The sequence below is a fragment of the Cydia amplana genome, chromosome 15 (assembly GCF_948474715.1).
Source record: "Cydia amplana chromosome 15, ilCydAmpl1.1, whole genome shotgun sequence".
NCBI classification, from domain to species: domain Eukaryota; kingdom Metazoa; phylum Arthropoda; class Insecta; order Lepidoptera; family Tortricidae; genus Cydia; species Cydia amplana.
The window spans coordinates 11,057,676-11,082,778 of NC_086083.1; the positions used below are offsets into that span (position 1 = coordinate 11,057,676).

Below are 25,103 nucleotides of genomic sequence, written 5' to 3' on the forward strand. Positions count from 1 at the left end.
CTGTTACAGGAAACATCCTGTATACTTTTTAATTTAGTGTAAGTTATGTATTTTTAGTTTTTATTTTGTATTGTATATTTTGACATTAAAGACATTGAATTTGTATTTTTAATCGGTACGCTGTTGATTCGCGCCTCAGCAGAACCGTTTAATAAAGGCTCATTTAGGCAGTGCGAGAATTTGGCATGGGAATTTTATTATATTGCCGACTACTTAAGGTGGTAATCCATCTGTCCAATACATATTTTATCTTACATAGAGAGCGAGACGCAATGACATTGAACAAATAAATTGGACAGGTGGAATACCACTCTTAGGTACAGTCGCCATCAGGTATATCGGAGCGGCCAAGATGTTCACAATATCTGAACACGCACTCTAACGCCCTGACAAATTGTCAGTGACAATAGAGGCGTGTTCAGATATTTGTGAGCGCCTTAGCCGCTCCGATGTATCTGGTGGCGACAGTACAACGAATTCAATTAGTCGGTTGATAAGATAAATTTGTTCAAGTGACCAGGGATGTTGCGAACATCCGCATCCGCAACCGCGGAACATTCGTATTATTTTCAACATCCGCATCTGCATCCGCATCCGCATAAAATCGATGCGGAGCTTATGCGGATGCGGATGTCGAACAAGTCGGTACAGGAACGTCTTAGCGGCGGCGTAAAGCTTTGGTTTCCTCCGATAGCGGTGCCGTCATATAGCGGCCGTCTCCATACAAATACTACGACATCCATATTTAGCCGTATTATTTAGTATGGAGACGGCCGCTATATGACGGCACCGCTATCCTAGGAAAACCGATCTTAAGTGCTAGGTAATTTCGTCATTACCTATAACGAAATCGTCTAGATCCAGAAAAGTCGGCGAAGTTACTGTTTATTAAATATAACGCACCTATATTCTTGCTCAAATACTAAACGTTTGGTTTTTATTAATAAAAAAAATGCTAAAAATGTAATATTTGACGTTTTTCTAAGTACCTAATCTTGACATCCGCATACGCATCCGCATCCGCGGATGTGAGCCTTTAAAAATCCGCATCCGCATCCGCATCCGCGGATGTCAAAAAATCTGCATCTGCAACATCCCTGATAATGACTATCAAAGCCTTGGAGGATATAATCAAACGGAGACGCCATGTCTGTAATTTTCTGTACAAAACAGTCTGCCGATTTTTGCGGGGGAGGGGAACGTCAAATGTATGCGTAACGTAAAAATAGCCATGTCAGATAAACGTCAGTCCATACATTGTGTATGACCGTTGGCCGCCTATTTTCGACAGAGGGGAAAGCCTGTTAATGGCTACTCCGTTTAGTTGTATCCTCCAAGATCAAAGCTCGTTCTCTCTCTGCCCACTTGTCTTAACTTTTGATTGTGTGTACAAAACCTTACGATTTCGCAAGTAGGCGTACACTCACCCCATGGTACCGGGTTTGTTGAGCAGCGGCGTATGCGTGGGTTCCTCCGTGAGTAGTAACGAATCTAAACTGAGACTTGAATCTTCGAGCTCGCCACGCGACGCTGGCGTACAAGCTACCAGCGTTGCCAAGTATCGTTCCTGAAACCGAACGTACGTCAATACACATTTTCACTAGATGTAAAATTGAACACATGAGAGTGCAGTGTAGTTAGTATACAGACCATTGACGTATATCTCAGAACGGGCCTTACGTACATATGGTACAAGTTCAGCGATGTCACTCACGAATTCGAGCCAATCGTGCAGTCTAACGTAACTAGTTGCGACCAATCGCGCGAGTGATGCGAACTCATCAACCAATCGCGTTGTAGCGGTGTCACACCGCTGTACTGGCCCCATTTATACCCCATTCTTATTGCCCGTAAGGCGAGTCCTGAGATATACGTCAATGATACAGACAAGAACAATGAAAACGGTCATTTTGTCTGTATATGATGGTATTGTATATGAAACAAGGTACATTTTTACCTGTTCTAAGCTAGAGGTGGTTTCAGTGCCGCTCTGCGCGGCGCCTTGCGTCTGGTGGCTGCCTTTCAGCATGCCCATGACGCCTTTGTGGTGCGGCGCCGCTGATCTGTAGGAATCATTTATTAGTTACTATTCTATGGACTGATAAAGTCAAGATGAATGGGGTTGGCAACTGTCAAAGGATTGCATAGATGGCGCCATCGTTGCTTGCCCCTTTTTCTATGAGATTTGGCTTAAAGGGCTGGCATCCAGGGCATTAAAAAACAAAAATTTTACACAATTCTAGGGAATAACAGGGCCAGCAATGATGGCGCCATCTGCTAAATACTTGACCGGCCAAGCCCATTGCTAGAAAAGTTTCATTAGTATTTAAAAAAAAAATATAAAAAAATGCATGTAACACATTCATTGCCAGTAACCAACTAGGCGGATTCTCTGTTCGTGGGTGATTTTCGGTTTACTCGCGTTATCGGCTTCGGTAGCAGCGCGTAGCTCGCACTAGCAGTGCGCTGGCTTATAGAAATCATCACTTAAGGTTCCGTCACACAGGCGCGTTTTCCGGGCGGGGCGTGAGCGTTTTTATGTAAAAGCGACGCGCCCCGCTCACGCCCCGCCCGGAAAACGCGCCTGAGTGACGGAACCTTTAAGTAGAGATAAGTACCTGGCTAGTAACGCATGCGTTCTCGGATGTCGCCAGGTGAGGCACGGCAGGCGGGTTTGTCGGTAGCATCGCGCGACTCTTCGGAGGGACTCGTCGCCGACGCACTCAGGTACGGGGAACACTGCTGGGTAACTGGATGAAATAGTGAAGCGTTAATCTTGGGTCTAGAGAACTAGGTTCATAGGAACACATAAATTCTCGTCTTCTGGTGTGTGACTTTTGTTGAACAACCTTTCAATGTAAAATAGGGATGATTGTTTAATAAAAATGGGTTTTAAGAATAAGAGAGAGCAATATTAAGGAAAAATCAAGCGGGATGTTTATTTTTGCCTTCTGAGAATCCCAAAATACACAGTTTCACATATACACGGACAAACAGGCGTACGAGCGTATTATATACGTCAGATTACACTCATAATTTCGTCGACTAAGGGTCGGTTGCACCAAAGTGTTTGTCATCGTTAAAGAGTTCGCTAAATTTTATTGTATAGAAACTTTCATAGAGAACCGCCGTGACGCGCTGAGTGACGTCGATCAGTCTGTCAAGTGCGGATGGTGCACCTGGCACTAAGTGTTTTATCTCAGCGCCCCCACGTCACATGGCGACCCCGCCACTGCTAGCACATACCTCCGGCACAGCGTGTAGACGGCGTTGGTGTGGGTGAGGCGGAAGGGCGGCGCGGCGAGGCCGAGGCGCGCCCAGTCGCGCGCGTAGGCCCGCTCGCGCACGCGCTCCAGCGTGCGCGCCGCCGGCACCTCCGCCGGCTCCAGCTCCTCCACGTCACATGGCGACCCCGCCACTGCTAGCACATACCTCCGGCACAGCGTGTAGACGGCGTTGGTGTGGGTGAGGCGGAAGGGCGGCGCGGCGAGGCCGAGGCGCGCCCAGTCGCGCGCGTAGGCCCGCTCGCGCACGCGCTCCAGCGTGCGCGCCGCCGGCACCTCCGCCGGCTCCAGCTCCTCCACGTCACATGGCGACCCCGCCACTGCTAGCACATACCTCCGGCACAGCGTGTAGACGGCGTTGGTGTGGGTGAGGCGGAAGGGCGGCGCGGCGAGGCCGAGGCGCGCCCAGTCGCGCGCGTAGGCCCGCTCGCGCACGCGCTCCAGCGTGCGCGCCGCCGGCACCTCCGCCGGCTCCAGCTCCTCCACGTCACATGGCGACCCCGCCACTCCTAGCACATACCTCCGGCACAGCGTGTAGACGGCGTTGGTGTGGGTGAGGCGGAAGGGCGGCGCGGCGAGGCCGAGGCGCGCCCAATCGCGCGCGTAGGCCCGCTCGCGCACGCGCTCCAGCGTGCGCGCCGCCGGCACCTCCGCCGGCTCCGCGCCCGCCAGCTCCAGCTCCTCCACTGAGACCGACATCCGTGTCAACTTGCATGCTTGATTGTCACTCATTTTTGACAATCGTGCGGATTTTAAATATAGAAAAATCGTTCTGATTTTCGAAATATGCGAATTCATTATTGAAAATAAGTTAGACAGTTTCGTATTACGCACAAATTATTGATATTGTTGAAAATGAAGTAAATTTTGGATTAACTGGAAAGAAATTTAGGTTAAAAAAAAAACATAAACCACCTTTCACCTTTTTCATTACTTACACAATTTTTTGCACAATGTTTAGATAAATACTTACCTACTTACTTCATGTACCTAAGATGGACTAATTACCTACCTAACCCTTATATTATACCTAAAAACTGATGTAAAAAGTAATGAAATAAATGCATTTGTATTTGCATTTGTAAACTACGTTCAATTTCAGCTTGACTGAGTTTCAACTTGAAACTCAGTCAAGCAAATTTTCCGTGGTTTTACCTAAACTGTTCTGACTATGCGGGTGACTGGGCACAGCGCATCACACACCAAAAATATAGACCTAGTTTATTTGGTTTATTTATTTTATGCCAAATTCCTGTTTTAGTTTGTTTTCAACCATTTGAACGCCACGCCTGTCGTGCGCGGCGCGTCATCATAAACCTTATCGGAACAGTCACCTGCAATAATATGTTACTCTTCGAAGACCGCAAAAATATGTGACACGCTCTTATGGCTCTTCAAATAAGATCGTGTCAGATATTTTTGCGGCCTTCGTTGTGTAACATATTATTGCTGGTGACTGTACACCGACGTCTTTGGCAGTCAAAGGGTTAAACAACTACAGCAAGATATTTTTTAGGGATTGTAACTATTCGTTCAAATAATACTCACATGAGAGCGTATCAGCAGACAACGACGACATGAGCGGCGGCGAGGTCAACGACCGCGCGGACGCAGAGGGTAGCACGTACTTCTGCCGCTTGGACGGTTTCGGCTTGAGGCCCGCCCGTCGGGCCGTCTTTAGTAAGGTCTTCTTTGCGAAGCCCCTGAAAAAAACATGTGTAAAGCATTAGTTTTAGAAGTTATTGGTTTTAGGCTGTTCCATTTGTTCGGTGTTTGTTCATTTCGGGCCATTTCAGTTATTATTATATGAAACACACCGGGTTGCACACCGCTTCGAGGAGTAGCGTTGGACAATGTCATTCCTGCAAAATTACGCCTTTCTATACTGTGAGCAATGTCTATATTGCCGCATGGCTGTGTGGTAGTGGTAGGGGAGCATTAACTGCCTCACAGATCAAGTAGGGTAGGGGTAGGGTGAGGGTTTGGGAAAAATGTCTATCCATATGGCTTATGTACATAATTACATATAAAAGGTTACAAAAATTAGGTATTTGACAATTTTATGGCTTTTGGCCATAGAAATAAACAATTGTGTCAATAAAAAAAAATACGTTTTCCTAATCAGAACACGGTACCGGATATGCCCTTAACCTTTTCGACGCCGTGTCAAACACAAAAGCTGTCACGCTGACGCCACGTCACCGAAGTCTCAAAACTGAAATTGAACTTTATGCATATGCACGTAGGTCTATGTTGCTCTGTGGTCTGTGACCGATTAATCGGTCTTTGGCGTCGAACCTACGGTGCGGATATATCGGTCATTGGCGTCCAAAAGGTTAAACATGTCACCTGAGTGTGTGGTGCTTGGGCACCGGGCCGGGCGGAGGCGGCATGGCGCGCGGCGCGAGCGCGAAGTGGTGCGTCGCGTGCTGCGGGTGCCGCAGTCTCGCTAACGCCTTGCGAAACACGTCTAGTTGTTCCGAGCTCACTTCTTCGTCTAGTACAACCTGTACGTGTCAAATTGTAAGAGTGTGGTGAACATTTTTGGTTGGTATACGATCTGCTTTTAACCTTTTGTATATTTGTGGTGGTAAAAAATCTTGGGTATCCAAATCTCGGTCATGCCGTATAGAAAAACTTACCAGTTATTTGGTCAGGATCCTTATGATATACAACAGACGAGGGGTTAATTTGAAATGATGGTATTTAAATAGTCGGCAGGGTCGCCATGTTATCTAGTAAAAGTGAAGTTGTAATTACACTTCAGTAGAAGTAAGACACATCTCTAATTTGTTCAGTAATACATGTGTGCGACTTGTAGTCTTGATATCGCACGCTCAAGGTCTAGGAGACTAGGTGGTGACCCATTGAAAATCAGAAGTACTAATTATATATTTATTGTACGTGTTCACACAATAATGGTACAGAAAGAAGTGGCGGGGCTCGTGAGAACATACATGGACGCCAAACTCCCCGCGCGTCCCGAGCGCCGATTCAATTTCGCTGCGTAGTGGGTTTAGCTATCAAAGTGTGTTCCCACACATGCTTAGCTATGATAATTCCTCTTAGTGTAAGGCCTGAGTGGACGCTCGAAGCGAAGCGTTCGGCGGGGCGTGCAGCGTGGCGTCGAGCTCCCAAGTGATTTGAGCAGCGTGCACTAAGGCCGCTCCTATACGTTTGCATTTGTTTAATATGCACGCCGCACGCCCCGCCCCGCTTCACGCCCAACTCGAGCGTCCACTCAGGACTTACACTTACAATGTAGTGGTATTTAGTACTGACCTTGATAAGCTGGAAGGTGGCAGAGCGTAGCTGCAGCCCCTCCTGCGGTGAGTGCTCCAAGTGCGGTAGATAGTGCGTGCGCACAGCTTTCTCACGCGTCAGCGCGCATAAAGGGAACGACCGCACGACTGTTTGTTCGCATGCTGAAAATACGAGGATATTAGGACGTTGGAAACGTGTTCAACAAGCAATAAATGGTAACTTGTAACAAGTTCATCAACTATATTTTTTCCACTAAAATTTTCTTGGAAAGAGAGTTCTGCTACTATTTCAAGTTATACATTGTTATGTAGAGTCTGTGCGGAAAGAGTCGTGGAATGTATGGGGCCCAATACATTACACGACTCTTCTCATTCCGAATAGACTCTAGTAGGTTGATTTGCAGCTTTACACTATAGTTACAACTAAGCAAACTTGAACAAACATATCACTACAAAGGTACAAACAGTAACCGTTCACGAATATGTCTCAGTCACCGCCGCGTTCAACTCCCTTTGGTTAGTCGATTACCTCGATCTTTCTACCGCTGTCAAGACCGCTAGTACGCTATATAACCAACACTTACCTAACCCGGCCACGAAGCACTGGCCTGGCGAGGAGGATACTTAGCAAGCCATAAGATTTGATTTTTATTATGAAGATTATTTGACGGCCTCGGGTGCTAGCAAACACACACACACACACACACACACACACACACACACACACATGAACACACTCACCGAAGGGGTCGAGCGGCGCGCCGCGGAACACTAGCCGGTAGTTGGTGAGGAACAGCGCGCCCTCGGCGGGCAGCAGCGGCGCCGCGCGGCCGTCCGCCGCCAGGCAGCAGCGCAGCGCCGCGCCCGACACCGCCTCTCCCGGCACCAGCCACGGGGCCACTATACGCGGCTGCAACACATCATCGTTAAGACGAAACAGGAGCTGAGATTTAAATATTTTAGGTAAATATACCTGTCTCGCTGACGGAAGCGGCTCTTAAAACTAGTGCGATAAGGACAAGGTGAAAAATCCTGCGTAAAAATCTCAAAAATCGAGGTTTCTGTACTCGACTGTTTCCTCCTTCAAAACTTAAGGGGACGGTATATGACGTTTTCGATTTAGAGCTCACTTTGTGCAATCAATTTGTTCAAGAAATGTTTAATAACTGCATTAAATTATACGTAAATTTGTTCACGAAGAAGCCGTGTACCGGCTCTTCACGGCATAATATTTTTTATTTGCTGTAATTCTCTACAAATCGACACTAAAAGTATCCAAAAATCAAAATATGGAGTTCCGTTTGAGCAACACGCATTACAGTTTTGCCTTTAACAGTAATTGAGTTGTTGTGTGATTTTGAAAGCTAGATAACTAAACTAACAAATTATTATCTACTTATATTTTTACTCACAAATACAACACAGAAATTCAATCCCAAATGTAAACTTTCGTACAATTTCCATACATTGACGACATCACTCAAAATTCTTCTTCGAGTCAGATGGCCGCTGGCCTTGGATCGAAGCAGACGTGTACTTCGTCGTAGCTCGTTTTTGACATTATTTAGACATTTCATCATATACGCATACGAAAATGTATACCAGTAGATAAATTGTATTTCAAAAAATAGGGTAAATTAATTTATTTAAAATTTGATTTGTTGTTATTTACAGGTCGTAACGATCGAAAACAGCAGTAAACTATCCTAAAACAATACGATTACAATTGAATTTAAGTAACTTGTTCCTTCAAAACCCGCTTAAAATGAAAAAAGTTTAAAGACTCGTTTTACTGATTGGGATTGATTTTCATTATGCTGGTATCAATTTTGCGTCATTAAAAAAAAGTATATGAATTCTGTACGTCAATGACATTTGATGTCAATTGTAATCTTGTATTTACGTTAGAGAATATTATATATTCATTTAAATATTACTTACCTATTAATACGAAGCGTAATTCGTTTAATACCTGAAAGTCTTAGTGTCTACACCTACTTTGTTGCCGTTCGTTCCGTCTATATGTGTGCGATTACGTGCTGTTCTCAATAATCAAGAAACAAGCCATAATCTTCAAGAATAAAATAACAGCAAGACCAGCATTTAGTACTAACTAGTTTTTGCGGATTTGGAGACAAGAGATGAAGCTTACAGGCTAATACCGCTGCGGTCTGGTTATTGTTATGTGTATATATCGAGTATTATATAAATTTACTATAAAATAACAATGTTTTATTTCAATGACATTATGTGCGTAGGTATGTATGTTTCGGTGATTATAAGAATTTTGTCCACACAATAATTGTGCAAAGCAGAGACTGCATCATGCTTTCTTTACGGTATAAGCGGTATGGTACCGTTATTATTTATCAATACCGGTTCGTTTTGAAGGTAAAACTATACCGGTTGAAATACAAAGTACGGTACCGGTATAAAATTACAGCAGGGACAACCATTTTTATAGGTGTACAGTCAGCTGCAGAGAAAAGGTCCGACCAGATAGATAATTGTATGCAGGGGTGGTACCTTTTCTCTGCAGCTAGCTCTACCTAAACCATCATTGACCGAGCGTTGGCGAAGGTCTCCGTTTCAACTTGGGCAAAAATGCTTTCGTATGTCCGAATTCTTCTCCTTTGCATATCACATTTCTCAACTGATTCTCGTGAAAATTCGGTAGTCCGATATAATTATTCGGTTTCTTTTTTTTTTGAACAATTTAAAATAGGCAGAAATTGTCATAAAGGACTTAAGCGCCAGTAGGGTCTGTGACACTTAAGATCACTGCGATTATTAGGTACTTACTGGCCCCTATTTCACCACGACCACGGTGACAGGTGCGACAGTTGTCGACATCACTGTTGCTGACGTCACAGGCCTCCATAGGCTACGGTAACCGCTTACCATCGGACGGGCGATGTGCTTGTTTGCCACCAACATTTTAATAAATAAATAAACTCCATTATATTGCCACTAAAAAATTCTTATTTTGCGAAGCTAATGACAATTGTCACAAGAAACACGGCAACTGTATCGAAATTGCGACACAGAACTCATTTCCTGTCAAGACTTACCGAAAATTCTTTGAAAAATCTTGTGACAATTGTCACAAGATTTTTTTGCGAGAGAAATGTCTGTTTTATCCGATATAATAAAGTTTTTTTTTAATAATAGGTACAATGACGGTGGCAAACACGAATACGGCCCGCCCGATGGTAAGCGGTAACTGTATTATTAAATTGTACAACGGGACTTAATCGCGTATCTAAGTTTTAAGATTTACCTCCGACGTTTCGAGGACGGCGTTGTCCCCGTGGTCTCGGAGAAGACTGGCTTAAGTTGACATCAGCATCTTCTAACCGCGCGAGTTTTTCGAACTACCCGCACTTGGTCTTGTTTATCCGCTTGAACGTTTTGCGGTTCCGTTGTACAATTTAATAATGTGTAAAAATCGTGAAAGTTTAAATCAGTGTTAGCGGTAACTGTAGTCCATGGATGCCTATGGCGTCAATAACAGCGATGTTTTGTCGTACCTGTCACCGTGGTGAAATAGGGGCCAGATTACGCCGCGCCGCGTGGAACGTGAGGTGCATTGGGGTAAATGCATACCATTCACTCAAGGAAAATAATCTCCCTTATAAGATCACTCGTGTGTCTGCCATTTTGTTAAAGCCAATTTTCACCGTAACTACTGGACTAGTTCAATTGAAATTTAGTACACATATGTCAAGTAAGGAAGTAGTAAGTCGGTGATCCGAAGATGAGTAACGTAAATAAATGAACTTTTAACTTTGCGGCGATTTTTGGTATCATGTGACATATCAGATATAATACATAATTATAAGTAGGTGAGCAAAAATGTACCATAACCTAACTCAGAATTGTATTACATAAATACATATACAAAAAATAGTTCAACGCCAAAAGATTAATGGAAGACCTATGTCCTATAATAGGTGAGTTGGTCTTAAACAAAAAATATGCAATAAAAATGTGTAACTGTGGAACCCATAGTGAATCCTACTCGTACATGATCGGTTTTTATATTATGTACCTATAAGATATTTTCTACTTTATACTTTATAAGTGTACCTACATAATATTTACTTATAAGCAGTTGTCACGTAAAATATTTGTAGATTTTTTTGGAAGTATGTGTCACATCATCATCATCTTCCTCGCGTTGTCCCGGCATTTTGACACGGCTCATGGAAGCCTGGGGTCCGCTTGGCAATTAATCCCATAAATTGGCGTGGGCACTAATTTTTATGAAAGCGACTGCCATCTGACCTTCCAACCCATAGGGGGTAAACTAGGCTCTTATTGGGATTAGTCCGGTTTTCTCACGATGTTTTCCTTCACCGAAAAGCGACTGGTAAATATCAAATGATATTTCGTACATAAGTTCCGAAAAACTCATTGGTACGAGCCGGAATTGCAATTCGCACGCTCCAGCGATTTTTTTGAAGTATGTATAGCACAAAAAAAATATTTAGAAATGTAACATTTAAGGTAGGTAATTAAAATACGGTATAAACATTATTGGAGAAGACTTGGAGGAAGTGTCATAGGGATCTACATTCGATGCGTGAAAAACAAGTTCTTTTGTCTAATTATAATCCATCGGAAATCACGCGAGCGCATAAAACGAAAATCATTTTTTTTTCACTCCCTAAAACTCCCTTAACCTAATAACAGTAAAACAAAAAATAAAATATAGAGGGTTACCAACCAGCCAAAGAATTATAAGTAGATATGTGCACTTATCCCAACGCACCTCACGTTCTACTCTGCACGGGGTTCATTGCCGCTCCTACCGCCGTAAGTAACTATCAACACCTACATTATCAAGGCTACGATCGAAGATAATCGCTTCAGCACTGAAATAATACCGGTGGAATACCGGTATAATATTTTTTATTTTAATTGTATTATTTTAATAGTGAAACAAAAGGGGTACATTAGCCAACACTGTTTCCATATATTTTCAAATTTTATTTTGTCCGCCTTAATTAAATTTTGCACCCTGCCGGAACTTTATTTATTTAAATTCTCATTTAATTGATTTTGAGCCTTATGAAAAGTCGTATAGAGTAGTAAATAAAATTTTACATCTGACTTAATGACATCTGGTTTTATTCGGTTTAACTTTAGAAAACGCGTATCTCGACAAAGCCATAATGTAGAAAATTGTCAACAACCAAATGAATTATTAGAATTTAAATACGTCACGTGTGACATGAACAGACAAGGAAAGCAAGATTAAATGTATTGTTTCTCTTTCTTCTTTCAATGGAACGCTTTTCCTAAAAGGAGGCCACTAAACTCAAAACGCTATCTTAAAAAAAACTTGATGGGTCAGTGACCTGTCCCAGTAAAGTGAGGTAGTGTGCGTGAAGTGCGCTTGTGTGTGAAATGGGGTAAATTGACAGAATCTGAAAATTTACCCACCTCTACCGTCACCTTAACCAATCGTAACTAAATTTGGAAATCTAAATGATTATGAAATTATCTGTGTCGGACCGTTTTGATTTTTTGGCTAATTGATATCAGTTTTGAATACCACGCCTCTCATTGCGGCATAGTCAATTAGGCCATTTTGGCCATTTTTGAAGGGCTCTCGAGCCTTAAAAAACAAAAAAATCAAAACGGTCCGACACAGATATTGACAATGTAAATCTGTGTTGAAAAAAATCATTGCTCTAGCTTCAAAACCCACGGAGGAAACAGTCGAGTACGTTTGTATGGAGAAATGACCACTCCTGTTGGCTCTTAACATCACACTCTAAATAAGATACAAGTATATTGATTCTTGGGCCTATCTTCCTTTTGAAGTTCTATGGATTCGCCACTAATAAAGCGTATCTAGGGCACCCCCGAGCATTTACACATCGTACTAGAAATAGTACGCGACAGCGATCATTCGCAAATGGTTCGCGAATGGCTAGCAGCGCATTAGCCATATCATTCCCATCTATCTACCTGGCCAAAATAGGCACAGAGCTCAACCCCCATAATGATAGCAAAAATTGTACTTTTCACTAGACAGCATTTAAAATAAAGCACCAGATAATTATTAGAAAAAGACAGACAGAAGTTATTTTTAAACACAAGTTCTATTTAATAAATCGGATAGAAATATAAAAAGTAGGTGACCGTGACGTCACGATGTAAATGTTTCATATCAATCAATTTTTGTGTATTATGGCTCCATCAGGGCTTGATGATTCCGCCAGTGTCGAGGTTGGATAACACACGGCCAGTATGATAAAGATCGTCGGTGATGTATAGACGGTGTTCGGTAGAGTATCCATCCACCCTACAAACAAACACAAGCAATTCAACCTACGGACAACACAACTACTTCCAATTGTTAAAGACGTCACAAACCAGACAACGTTTATTGTATATATATATATATATATATATATATATTATTAAGGTTATTATAACGTTTACTAGACCCATCACCTGTCAGAATGCTCATAATTCACAGTTTGAACTCATTCTTAGTTAGGAATTTATTTAAAATACCACCAAATGTGGTATAAACTAGGGTTAGCAGGAAGTTAATATTTATAGGACGGCTTATCTCACGTGGGAGAAAATCATATATTGGATAACGTATTAAGGGGCATTCCAGAAGTATATGGTTAGTGGTACCTTCGTCCAGTCCACACTCACAGATAGAGCTATCCCTTATTCGGCTCTTGGCCAGGCGCACTGGCGAACAAATATGTCCAAGTCGTAATCTGATAATATTCGAGGTAACAACCTTAGAATAGCCTTTGTGCTTGAAGAACCAGGGTTTAGGAGGGATATTTGGCTGTATGTTACCGTAATGTTGACCCTTGGCTCTACGTGAGAGCTGCCATAATTTATTCCATTTTTCAAATAGAAGACATCTTATCGAAGATCTTATGTCGCGAGTAAAGCATTTTTGGTCAGAAGCGAAGCTCTGGTGTATGGCAGCTTTAGTTTCATATTAATTCCATATCAGCACATCGTTTTGACAGTTTAAAAAAAGTAACTGATTTGACTAGTAGGAACCTACTAGTCAAATCAGTACAGATTTTTAAAGGCTCACATCCGCCGATGCGGATGCGGATGTCAAGATAGTACCATAAAAAACGTCAAATATTACATTTTAGTAATTTTTATTTCAAAAAACCGGCCAAGTGCGAGTCGGACTCGCGTTCCAAGGGTTCCGTACATTAAGTCCCGCTCACGCTTGACTGCTCATTTCTAATAGGTTTTTTTGGTTAATGACTAAATTACATAGCAGTCTAGCACTTACGCCAATGCTAAGACGTTCCTGTACCGACCTGTTCCACATCCGCATTAAATCCGCATCGATTTTATGCGGATGCGGATGTTGAAAATCATGCGGAAGTTTCGCGGTTGCGGATGCGGATGCGGATATTCGCAACATCCCCGATGTGCACCACGCCGGGGATCATTTGGTGCAGACACCGCACGTGGTCTGCCGACACCCCTCCTAGTGTAACTGACCTTCTGTACGGGTGGCAGGCGGCGGCTCTCCCTCGCCACGGCGTCGAGGGTCTCCATGTGCATGTGCACCACGCCGGGGATCATTTGGTGCAGACACCGCACGTGGTCCGCCGTCACCCCTCCTTCGGTGCACACCTGGGGCAATGATCAACAGTTTTAAATCCAGCACTAACGCTGTATATTGTATACTACTTCGGGAGAGTTTGATTTATGGAAGGCGATCAACCCCTCGAACGCCGCTGTCAAAAATTTGCTAGTGAATTACCTTTCAACTGTGAATTGCTTGGCAAAAAAGAGTAGAAATTAAAAAGTGGCAACACTAGTGTCGTCCCGTTTTCTTATATAAATTGGTTTGAAAGGGACGACACTACAGTGTTGCCACTTTTTAATTTCTACTCTTTTTTGCCAAGCTGTACATTCCAAATTGTCTGGGACGGATACGGGACAAGGCAGTTGAGGGGTTAAGGCATACATTGTGAGATAACCGGACTATTAACCACACTAAGATCTAGTTAGCCTCTGGGCCGATGCTCAGGCGCCTATTTCACAAAATTGACAATTACACTTTCTTTGTACATGTACCTACATTTCTGAGTCCCTACGAAACCACGGTATATTGCCCAAATTTTTACAAGTTGGACCAGTTATATACCGTGAATTGTCAATGTTACTCGACAATTGTCAGCGTGGTGAAACAAGGGCCAGATAGCAGTCGCTTTTGAATATGCTAATTTCTTCGGGCTAGGTTGTCAAATCAAAGCGAAAACGGGTTTCTTTAGAAAAGTAGTACCTTAATTTTTAACAAGCAGAAACGTCTGCAAACGATGCTATGATGTCTGTATCCAGAGGCCGTGAGTTCAAGTCTCACCCAAGAGAGTAATTTTTCCACTTTTTAATTTATTCTAAGGTTAAGTAGTACCTTGTCTACGAATCTGGAGACCATCTTGATGACATTATTCCCAGCCTCGCCGGGGTCGGCCTCCTCGAAACCAGACTCCGCATCAGCGCTGTCCGATTCCGCCACACTGTAAAATAAACTTGCATTTTATCTGTACTGTTTTGAAAACACATCTTCGGCAACACTCATATCGTAATATGATCTCTCACTCTCACCTATTAGTTATGCTATTGCTAGCTCTGTCTGCGTCGTCCCCTCTCGCGTCGGCGCGCCGCCCCGCGCCCTCTAGTGGCAATAGCAGGTAGACCATCCTATTTGCGTAGTGTATGGCTTGGCTGTATAAGGTCTGCTCTTCGCTTGCTATTATTTCGCGCTGTTTTTCTGTTGGATGAAGAATAAAAAACACTATTATTTGATTATGATTATTATAGCTGGATTTTATAGATAAACTGTAGCCTAACTGGGATTTTCTTAGTCAACAGTAAGTGATAAATTATGTGTAAATAAGCAAAATGATACCTGGAGGTAGTGAGGGCCACAGCCTCATCTGTTCGGCGGCGATTTCCAACGCGCTGGGTTCCTGTGCCCTCAGCAGTGAGTATTCTTCGTCGTCCCTAAGACATGACACAGTATAAAACGTGATTTAGATATCAAAGGACAAATGGAATTTTACTATCCTCCTGAGTCCCTGAGGCCTTTATAAAGGATTTAATCCAAATCGAATTTTGGATTAAAATAAAATAGGTACAAGGTTCCAAATTCAAAACTGCAAAAATGACAAGCAGGACTCAGGAGGCTATATGTACTAGAGAACTGTTTCAATATTCAGTAGGTATTTCAAGAAGGCATTATTTACAATACATCAGGGAATATCTGTGAACAGTGTGAACCAATGGGCTTTAGGCAATGAAGTTTGATTATCAAGTGAAATAACCAACAAACTAACACGTATAGGGCATAGGTTTACGCACTGTGTTAATAGTTGGCCTGTTGGCCAACTTGTGAGCCGTAATTTCGTTGGAAGTGGTCAATTAATTTTTTTTTTTCCTGAAAAATATATTTTCCGTTCCAGACTGCTCTGCGTAGAATAACATTCGAAAGAACACAAAGAAATCTTTGACTCGACAGGGTCAATAATAGTTTATGTACCTGTTGGCCCACTTGTGAGCCCTAATTTCGTTGGAAGAGGTCAATTTTTATTTTTTTCCTAAAAAAATATATTTTCCGTACCAGACTGCTCTGCGTAGAATAACATTCGAAAGAACACAAAGAAATCTTTACACTATCGACAGTCTCAACACATTTTATAGCATATTGACTTACCTTGGACTAGGCGCCCTCTGGTGGTGCGTGGGACTGGGGAGGTAAAGTGCCTTAATATCACGTTGAACGTCTTGGTAAAAGGCTGCTTCCCAGAACTGCTGGCTCGTCCATACTTGGTGCTCCTATAAAATGTTCAAATACTTTAGTAATATGTTAAATACATATATGAAAGTGATCCCACTTATATTATATCCATACCTTATACGGTTGGAATAAGGTTGACGATTCAACTGACTTAGTCGACAATCCTAGTATAGCAACGGCTATACGTTCAGACATTCAAACTTACAGTAGCAAAGAGTGTGCAATCACATATTTATGTGGCCATCTTTAAAAAATGAGCCAGACTCCGACGCGTTGAAAAGGCCTATAAAATGAAACAGTAATTCTTCAGCACTTAAAGACGTAAAAAGTTAACTGACAACTTAGACAGTTTCGTGGAATTAAACGAGACTGATATCCAAGCACGGTTATAATTTGGAGCGTGTCTCATAATAATTAGTTGACACCATGAATTGTTTTAAGATGACCACGCACTTATGCCCACCAACCTAATATTGATCTGACTTGTACAACCGTACACCGAAATGTATACACAAAGATGGCGCCGGAGCACAGTAGGCGGTCGCAAGAGGCAACGGCGACCGTCGACTCATCCACGAGCGAAGCATTTGGGTGGATCAACTATTTCTTGTTGTTATTCTGTGCGGTCAGCCAAGAGACAATAGGGATGATGACACATGTTGAATTTTATAACAAAATCTAGTAAAATAGATAGCAAACAAGCATTTTATCACAATAATCTGGATATTAAAATAAAATATGGAAATGTTACAAAAATACAGGACCTGAAAGTTACAAAATTTGAGTTTTTTTTTTAAACTTCCAAAAAACGATAAAAGTAAGGGTACCATTCCATTCCTTACATTTTATCGAAAAAAATATTGTAAGTATAGCAACTATATACATAAAAGCAATATTTCACCGACAAAAACGCAATTTTCTGGTTTTGTCCATACGACAAGATGGGTTCTCAGAGACCTTGACGTCACGTTCATTTATCGTTTTGTTTAGGGCGTTTCGCGAGTAAAGTGCGACTGTCGGCCTTTGACTACAATTTCTGACTTTTGTGTTACTTTAATGCAATGGGTCCCATATAGACATTTGATCCTAATAACAAACCCGATCGATTGATACCATAAATGAAAATTAGTCATGTAGCCTATAGTAGCATAGTTTTTAAGACATTGTACACCACCTTCTTTACTAAAGGGTTTATAAGTATCACAAAAAAGCATGTTTGGTGATTTTAAATACCTAAAAATCAGGTTTTAAAGAGTGACCCAGGAGACCGTAGCCATGGCAACGAGTGACAAGAAAAAGTTGATTCACCCATTTACCAGTTGACCGGACACCGACCTGTATACACATGTACGCGTATTGTATGACGCCGGTGCACAGCTTGCGGCAGTAGGCAGTCGCGAGCGGCAACATGGCCGCTGCTATGGAATGCTCATCCAGGGCCGAAGAAGACTGAAGCGCGCAGTTCATCAGTCTGCAACAATTGATATTACTGTAACTAAATCTCTTAATATCTATTGAAATCCTAACGGGAACATACCTTAACATTAGAAGAACTTGTTTACTTACAAAGAGATTAACAAATGCTTACTTAATGCACGCAGCACGATGGAACATAAGTCGGAAACTAGGACTTAATCAGCATGGCGAATCGAAAGAATAAACAGACGTTATGCGTTTCAAAAACAACCTTACGTCATCATGCAGAAGATTGAATTTGGAATGGTCAGCTTGTCGTATTCTCGAATAGGTTTCGAAATTTGGAGAAATCACACACCCAAATATAAGTTCATAGTATGGAGATAATAATTTAAATGACGCTTACAGCTACAACTACATGTCTTCGAGCTACAGAAGACTGTTGGTGTGTGTGCGGCATCTCTCTACCGTGCAATACCTATATCTAATGTCTACGCTAGATTATTATATCTGCAGGTATCGTATGAAGTAATTGATATTCAATACAATATTGCGTAACTATCGAGTCCCATATACCCACAAGTACGGCTAGAACACGAACACGATGAATGATAAATTAATTGTCCTTTGCACGATGAAATGTTGCTGCCTGCCGGTGTGGTTATATTTTAACGAGGTAGGCAATCACGCGATTTGTATGCTTACTCAAACATTTTTATATATCAACTATACCTATATATACTATATATACCTATTGTGAAAAAATGTACATGGTAGGTAAATACCCCATATATTCAGTATTTCATTTTAAACATTATGATACTTCCAACATTATAAAACGGGAGGACAACTTCTCTATCAATTTTTTTTTTGTATTCTGGTCCAAGACTCAGTGAAAATTGGAACTGCAAATCAGATCACACATGAGATAGAGCGTTATGTTAAAGACTAATCATACAAATCATAATCAAAGTTCTAATAAATTACTCTAAAAAACGCGCATTGTCAAACAATGTTCTAAGTGGGTTGTTACTGAACCATTAGCAAACTTGCTACCACATGGCCCATACGCTAATCTGTTTGAATATCAAACTATTATAAACAATTATACGGCGGAGATTCATGTTAAGAGTTGCTATGAAATGTATTCATACTACCGGTACATTAACAGCCTTGATCTGCCACTGAACATCGCCAATGGGACAATAGAAAAAACATTGTTAAAAACCGATAAAATCGACATAGAAATCCTGCACGCACGACACATATCAATTATGTGTAATGATATAAATATATCGTTTAAGGAACGACGAACGCAGTATGACGCTGTTCAGCAATATGCTGAGGTTTCTGGCAATAGGAGGCATATTTGCTTGTAGTTTTTTGATTTGTGGTATATCCGGACAGAAGAATGTGGTGAGTAATAGTTCAAACTATTTTCAGTGATAAAATAATTAAGTCAAATCCCGAACTTTAATAACTTATATTCCCGAGTGCATTATTTAGATCTTGGCACCCACATAAATCTCAATTCTTTTGCCGGCGAAGTTAACAACAACGCATATTCTTAACTTGGCTCTAATTTCTTGGCTCCACTTGGCTCTAATTTCATATTTATGTTTTATGAGATGGTATCTAACAATTTATTGTCCATAGTATAGGATTTCCCCCACAGTCTATCAATTAAAAAATCACTCCGTAAACTTTATGAGACAGCCAACCGATACCATGGTTCCAGGGCCCCGGAAAATGGTCAGTGCTGAACATAATGAAGTGCGACAAAGACAGCATGATGCCGATGAAACTGGACGCCAATAGGCGCAAGGTGAACCGGACGCACGACGGGTTCAACGCTAAACTCGAGTGTGAAGAGGAGATCGACGAGACCTACGGGGTATGTTGTTTCAAACGCGCCATGACATTCGATCCGATTGCTCTTTACACATTTTTCTTAAGATCGGTTTTCCTAGGATAGCGGTGCCGTCATATAGCGGCCGTCTCCATACTAAATAATACGGCTAAATATGGATGTCGTAGTATTTGTATGGAGACGGCCGCTATATGACGGCACCGCTTTCGGAGGAAACCAAAGCTTTAGCTTCACTCCGTTACCGTAACCTAATAATAATAACCTATCGACGTACGTACTTCGAAATGACTATTTATTTATTAGGTATATTTGATTAATGATGAGGAAATTGATATTCCGAATATTCCGATGTTTGTACTTCTTTTGTGTTTTTTATTTATTTATTTGACATTTAGATTTTATTCTAGAAACATTCTAGACTAGTACTTTTTATACAATTTTTTTTTCATGTTTGACGATCCTTTTGTGAAATTCTTAAATTTGTGTTAAATTTGATTTGTATAATAATACAATATTATTATGGAATATTAACATCAATAAATTGCTCTGATAATTAGCTTAAGATAATTTATAAGTATGTTACGATTCATAAGTGCTTGTTGCTAGGCCTACATGAATAAAGTATATTTTGACTATTGACTATTGACTTCTTTAGGTGTCACAGACGCCTTATAATGGTTTAGTGAGATTTTAGGGCCACAACACATTAGCGTCTCCCGAGCGTCGGCTTCTAGTCAACTCTATGGCAGCTGCTCGACGCAACGTTGGCGCAACTGCGCAACGACGCCATTTTCCATAGCGCAAACCAGACGGCGACGCTCAAAAGACGCTAGTGGGGGGTGTGACGCTTAAGGCCCCTTAAGCTTTGGTTTCCTCCGAAAGCGGTGCCGTCATATAGCTGCCGTCTCCATACAAATGCTATGACATCCATATTTAGCCGTATTATTTAGTATGGAGACGGCCGCTATATAACGGCACCGCTATCCTAGGAAAACCGATCTTTACACTCCTTAATTCAATGAACCCTTATATACCTAAGTAGTAGCCCCTCGAGAAAACTAAACTACCCATCTAGTTACTAACCGGTTATGGTAATTTTGACTGCTTAAGGAAACTAGCCTATTGCAGGCTTTGTATACCGGTTTCGCAAGCCCGTCCATTTTTAATTAATGCATATGTAAAATGCAAAATTACGCGAACACATTATGAATGGAATTGATTCATAAAGCAGCCATGCACTTTTGTAGCTGGGTAAACTTATAAAAACTTAAATTTTAACAGATCCGCCTAGACATTTGCAAAGTGGTAGACGGCGGTTGCAAAGACTACAGTACAATGGCGGACGACTCTCTGATAAAGTTCGCCAAGAAATATGCCGAAGGAAACGTGAAGACCGCAATGGAGTGCGCTGCCATAGATCCGCCAGATTTCCCCGTGCCCGTTGTAAGATGTTAATTTTGACTTTTTAGGGTTCCGTACCCTATTACTAAGACTCCGCTGTCCGTCTGTCTGTCCGTCCGTCTGTCTGTCCGTCCGTCTGTCTGTTCGTCCGTCTGTCTGTCTGTCACCAGACTGTATCTCATGAACCGTGATATTGTATTTCTGTTGCCTATGATATGATTTTCACGGATTATGTATTTCTGTTGCTGCTATACGAACAAATACTAAAAACAGAATATAATAAATATTTAAATGGGGCTCCCATATAACAAACGTGATTTTGCCGTTTTTTGCGTAATGGTACGGAACCCTTCGTGCGCGAGTCCGACTCGCCCTTGGCCGGTTTTTTATCTCAACATATTTCCACAGCTCCATCTACACACTTATATGTTATATCGTATTTCGTTTTTATTTTTGTCCCGTCTTTTTAACAGCGTACGTAAGAAAACAAAGCAATCATTGGGTTTGCGGCAAAACACGCTAGTAAAAAGTCGATCCTATCTCGAAGGCCCAACGGATTATCGACTCTCTCTAGTCTCTCTCTCTCTATATCTATGAACAAGTTCAATAGTAGATAGGGGGTGGCCTATCTACCTACTTGAAAATCATCATAATGAGTAAAGGCCCTTTATATCTATTACTGGACTTGTAATCTATTGTTAGAGTCGATATTTCGTTGGACCTTCAAGACGGTTCTAACGAATTTTTACGTGTAACGTAACAATTAATATTTTTGTGTTGACAAAACAAAAATGAAACACAATAACTGAATAATTTACGCTTATCATTATGGACATTGTGGTACAATTTAGATTGCCTCGAAATGTGCTGCTACCGTATGCGGTCGGAATCTGAATACATGTAATGTCGGCTGTACACACTCGTCGAGAGCCTCTCGCCGAGTCTCGCACCGCTCCGATCCAATCGTAGAAACGCGAGATGAGACAAGGAAGAAAGAGACGAGAATGGAGCAGCATGTACGCACTCGTTCTCGCCCTGTCTCGGGGCACAAAATAGATACAGTACAGAAGTCAATCACATGTATGTAATTCTCTTTTCATACCTACGCTCGGCGGTCGCTCTAGGGTTGTCAACTATGATTTATGCACAAAAAACTATCGTGGTAGTGGCACTCGTATCTAGTAGTGGCCGGGGCGGGGTTCTTACTTACCTACCTAACTGTTCTGTTTAACGTTAAAACGAACCATCGAGATACAAGCAGATACCTACTTACCTCTTTGAAACCACTGGTAGCTTAAAAAACGTCAATTCACCGTTTAATGTTGAATTTAAACAACCGTCCACTGAACAGTTATAATAGCTTTTTTTTTGTTTCTCCGTTATTGCACAAAAAAGTTCACAGACGCGTGTCTCAAGCGGTTGACACTCGCGCTCGCACTGGTCCCAACCGGTCCGAGATATCGTGTCTGTGAGCAGTGTCTATGTGTGCGTTGCTCGAGCGCACTTTGTATGTAGATTGATTTCTGTACTGTATCTGTTTTGTGCTCGGGGTCTCTCGACGAGTGTGTACAGCCCGCATCTCGACAAGTGTGTACAGCTGACTAAATGTTAACCTTTCGCAGGGTGTCCACACTATAAAGAATTATCTGTTCGACTACGACGAGCTGCCACCTGAGGGTCCGTACGGCGAGTACATGGCATGCGGCTACCTCATAAAGGATGCTAGGGAAGTCATGTGCGCTAAGGTCCACGTCTTATTCCAGGAAGTTGATGAAGACGAAGAGGAGGAATAATATTAGAAGGAATACCATTATTATATTTATAGTATGTATTTTATAAATATGTGGTAGTTTATATATATTTTATTTATTTATGTAATTTATAAGTATAGTTTGCTTTTTTTAACTCACTCAATATATTTTCTCTCTCTGCACCAATTGAAGGTATCTCTGTTTGGCCCTATGGTTGACTGGTAGAGAATGCCATTTGGCATTAAGTCCGCCATTTGTACATTGTTGTATATATTTTGTGCAATAAAGTTTAAATAAATAAATAAATACCAGTACAAACTGATATGAGATACGATAATAATTAATAACCTTCTAAGGTTCATCTATGAGGTGCTTGAAATGTTGTAGTTTTTACAATAAATTATAAATAATATTAAACACATACATTGGATATTGGTTATTGTTAACTCAAAATCTGTTATTCAAGTATTTTCTCTTGCTTAAGCATTTGTTATGTACAATTAGTAGGTACTATAAGTTTACACTTTTATTATTTTTCAATTGTACCTCGATACAATTTGTAAATTAGGAAACTATAGGTCTATAAAGGAATTAATGTGTAGCTATTAGCTAAGTTGCTTATATGTTTATTAAGACTGCTTGTTTCTCAATAAATTAAAAAAAAAAACATGAAAAATTATCCTTAAATTGTTTATAGCCCGCGACGTAGTCTGACCGCGGACTGGATGCACGCGGCGAGCGGAGATTCAGGTCGGTATGCAAAGCGGACACGAGGAACTTGCCTACCTGACTAGTAGCTCGAACTGGTGGTGGTGCAGCTGGTGCTTGGCCAGGTCGCGCACTAGCGCTGCTCGCGCGGCGCATGCGCGCAACGCCAGCAGCACGGCGGGGAACGACTTGCGCGCGTCCGCGTAGCGGCACTCGAATATGTCCGCTATGTAGGCGTGGAGGAGCACTAACAAACTTGCCTACCTGACCAGTAACTCGAACTGGTGGTGGTGCAGCTGGTGCTTGGCCAGGTCGCGCACTAGCGCTGCTCGCGCGGCGCATGCGCGCAACGCCAGCAGCACGGCGGGGAACGACTTGCGCGCGTCCGCGTAGCGGCACTCGAATATGTCCGCTATGTAGGCGTGGAGGAGCACTAACAAACTTGCCTACCTGACCAGTAACTCGAACTGGTGGTGGTGCAGCTGGTGCTTGGCCAGGTCGCGCACTAGCGCTGCTCGCGCGGCGCATGCGCGCAACGCCAGCAGCACGGCGGGGAACGACTTGCGCGCGTCCGCGTAGCGGCACTCGAATATGGCCGCTATGTAGGCGTGGAGGAGCACTAACAAACTTGCCTACCCACTGACAATCCAACCTCTAGACTGAGCTTAGGCCAATTCTTTCATGAAACCGATGCTGCCAAAAATACGGGGGTGCGGGGGGACGAGGTGAGCAAATCCCGTGCCGTGATTGGTCCGTTCAAAGACACGAACCAATCACGGCACGGGATTGACTCGAAGATGGAGTAACGCTACCGTATGTGTGGCAGAGGGGGTAGCGCGACTATGCTATGTCTAGAGGTTGGATTGTCTGTGTGCCTACCTGACCAGCAACTCGAACTGGTGGTGGTGCAGCAGGTGCTTGTTGCTGGGCAGGCGCTTGGCCAGGTCGCGCACTAGCGCTGCTCGCGCGGCGCATGCGCGCAACGCCAGCAGCACGGCGGGGAACGACTTGCGCGCGTCCGCGTAGCGGCACTCGAATATGGCCGCTATGTAGGCGTGGAGGAGCACTAACAAACTTGCCTACCTGACCAGTAACTCGAACTGGTGGTGGTGCAGCAGGTGCTTGTTGCTGGGCAGGCGCTTGGCCAGGTCGCGCACTAGCGCTGCTCGCGCGGCGCATGCGCGCAACGCCAGCAGCACGGCGGGGAACGACTTGTGCGCGTCCGCGTAGCGGCACTCGAATATGGCCGCTATGTAGGCGTGGAGGAGCACTAACAAACTTGCCTACCTGACTAGTAACTCGAACTGGTGGTGGTGCAGCAGGTGCTTGTTGCTGGGCAGGCGCTTGGCCAGGTCGCGCACTAGCGCTGCTCGCGCGGCGCATGCGCGCAACGCCAGCAGCACGGCGGGGAACGACTTGTGCGCGTCCGCGTAGCGGCACTCGAATATGGCCGCTATGTAGGCGTGGAGGAGCACTAACAAACTTGCCTACCTGACTAGTAACTCGAACTGGTGGTGGTGCAGCAGGTGCTTGTTGCTGGGCAGGCGCTTGGCCAGGTCGCGCACTAGCGCTGCTCGCGCGGCGCATGCGCGCAAC

At 42.8% G+C, this 25,103-nt stretch overlaps 2 protein-coding genes across 2 annotated transcripts in view; one reads left to right on the forward strand and one right to left on the reverse strand.

The window, feature by feature from the left end:
- LOC134654586 (myotubularin-related protein 13) overlaps nt 1–25,103 on the reverse strand; it is a 97,763-nt gene that overhangs the window by 23,070 nt on the left and 49,590 nt on the right. Inside the window, exons 13-26 of the mRNA XM_063510055.1 lie at nt 17,697–17,832; nt 16,278–16,399; nt 15,474–15,568; nt 15,170–15,335; nt 14,976–15,081; nt 14,057–14,191; nt 7,289–7,457; nt 6,567–6,709; nt 5,634–5,791; nt 4,833–4,987; nt 3,805–3,970; nt 2,619–2,750; nt 1,958–2,063; nt 1,428–1,567 (exon numbers count right to left, since the gene is read on the reverse strand). Of these exons, the coding sequence (XP_063366125.1) occupies nt 1,428–1,567; nt 1,958–2,063; nt 2,619–2,750; nt 3,805–3,970; nt 4,833–4,987; nt 5,634–5,791; nt 6,567–6,709; nt 7,289–7,457; nt 14,057–14,191; nt 14,976–15,081; nt 15,170–15,335; nt 15,474–15,568; nt 16,278–16,399; nt 17,697–17,832 (1,929 nt within the window). The remainder of the gene's footprint in view (nt 1–1,427; nt 1,568–1,957; nt 2,064–2,618; nt 2,751–3,804; nt 3,971–4,832; nt 4,988–5,633; nt 5,792–6,566; nt 6,710–7,288; nt 7,458–14,056; nt 14,192–14,975; nt 15,082–15,169; nt 15,336–15,473; nt 15,569–16,277; nt 16,400–17,696; nt 17,833–25,103) is intronic.
- On the forward strand, nt 19,040–22,841 carry LOC134654737 (uncharacterized). Its single transcript, XM_063510209.1, has 4 exons — nt 19,040–19,193; nt 19,516–19,671; nt 20,929–21,090; nt 22,671–22,841. The coding sequence occupies exons 1-4, from the start codon at nt 19,098–19,100 to the stop codon at nt 22,839–22,841; spliced, it is 585 nt and encodes a 194-aa protein (XP_063366279.1). The 5' UTR covers nt 19,040–19,097.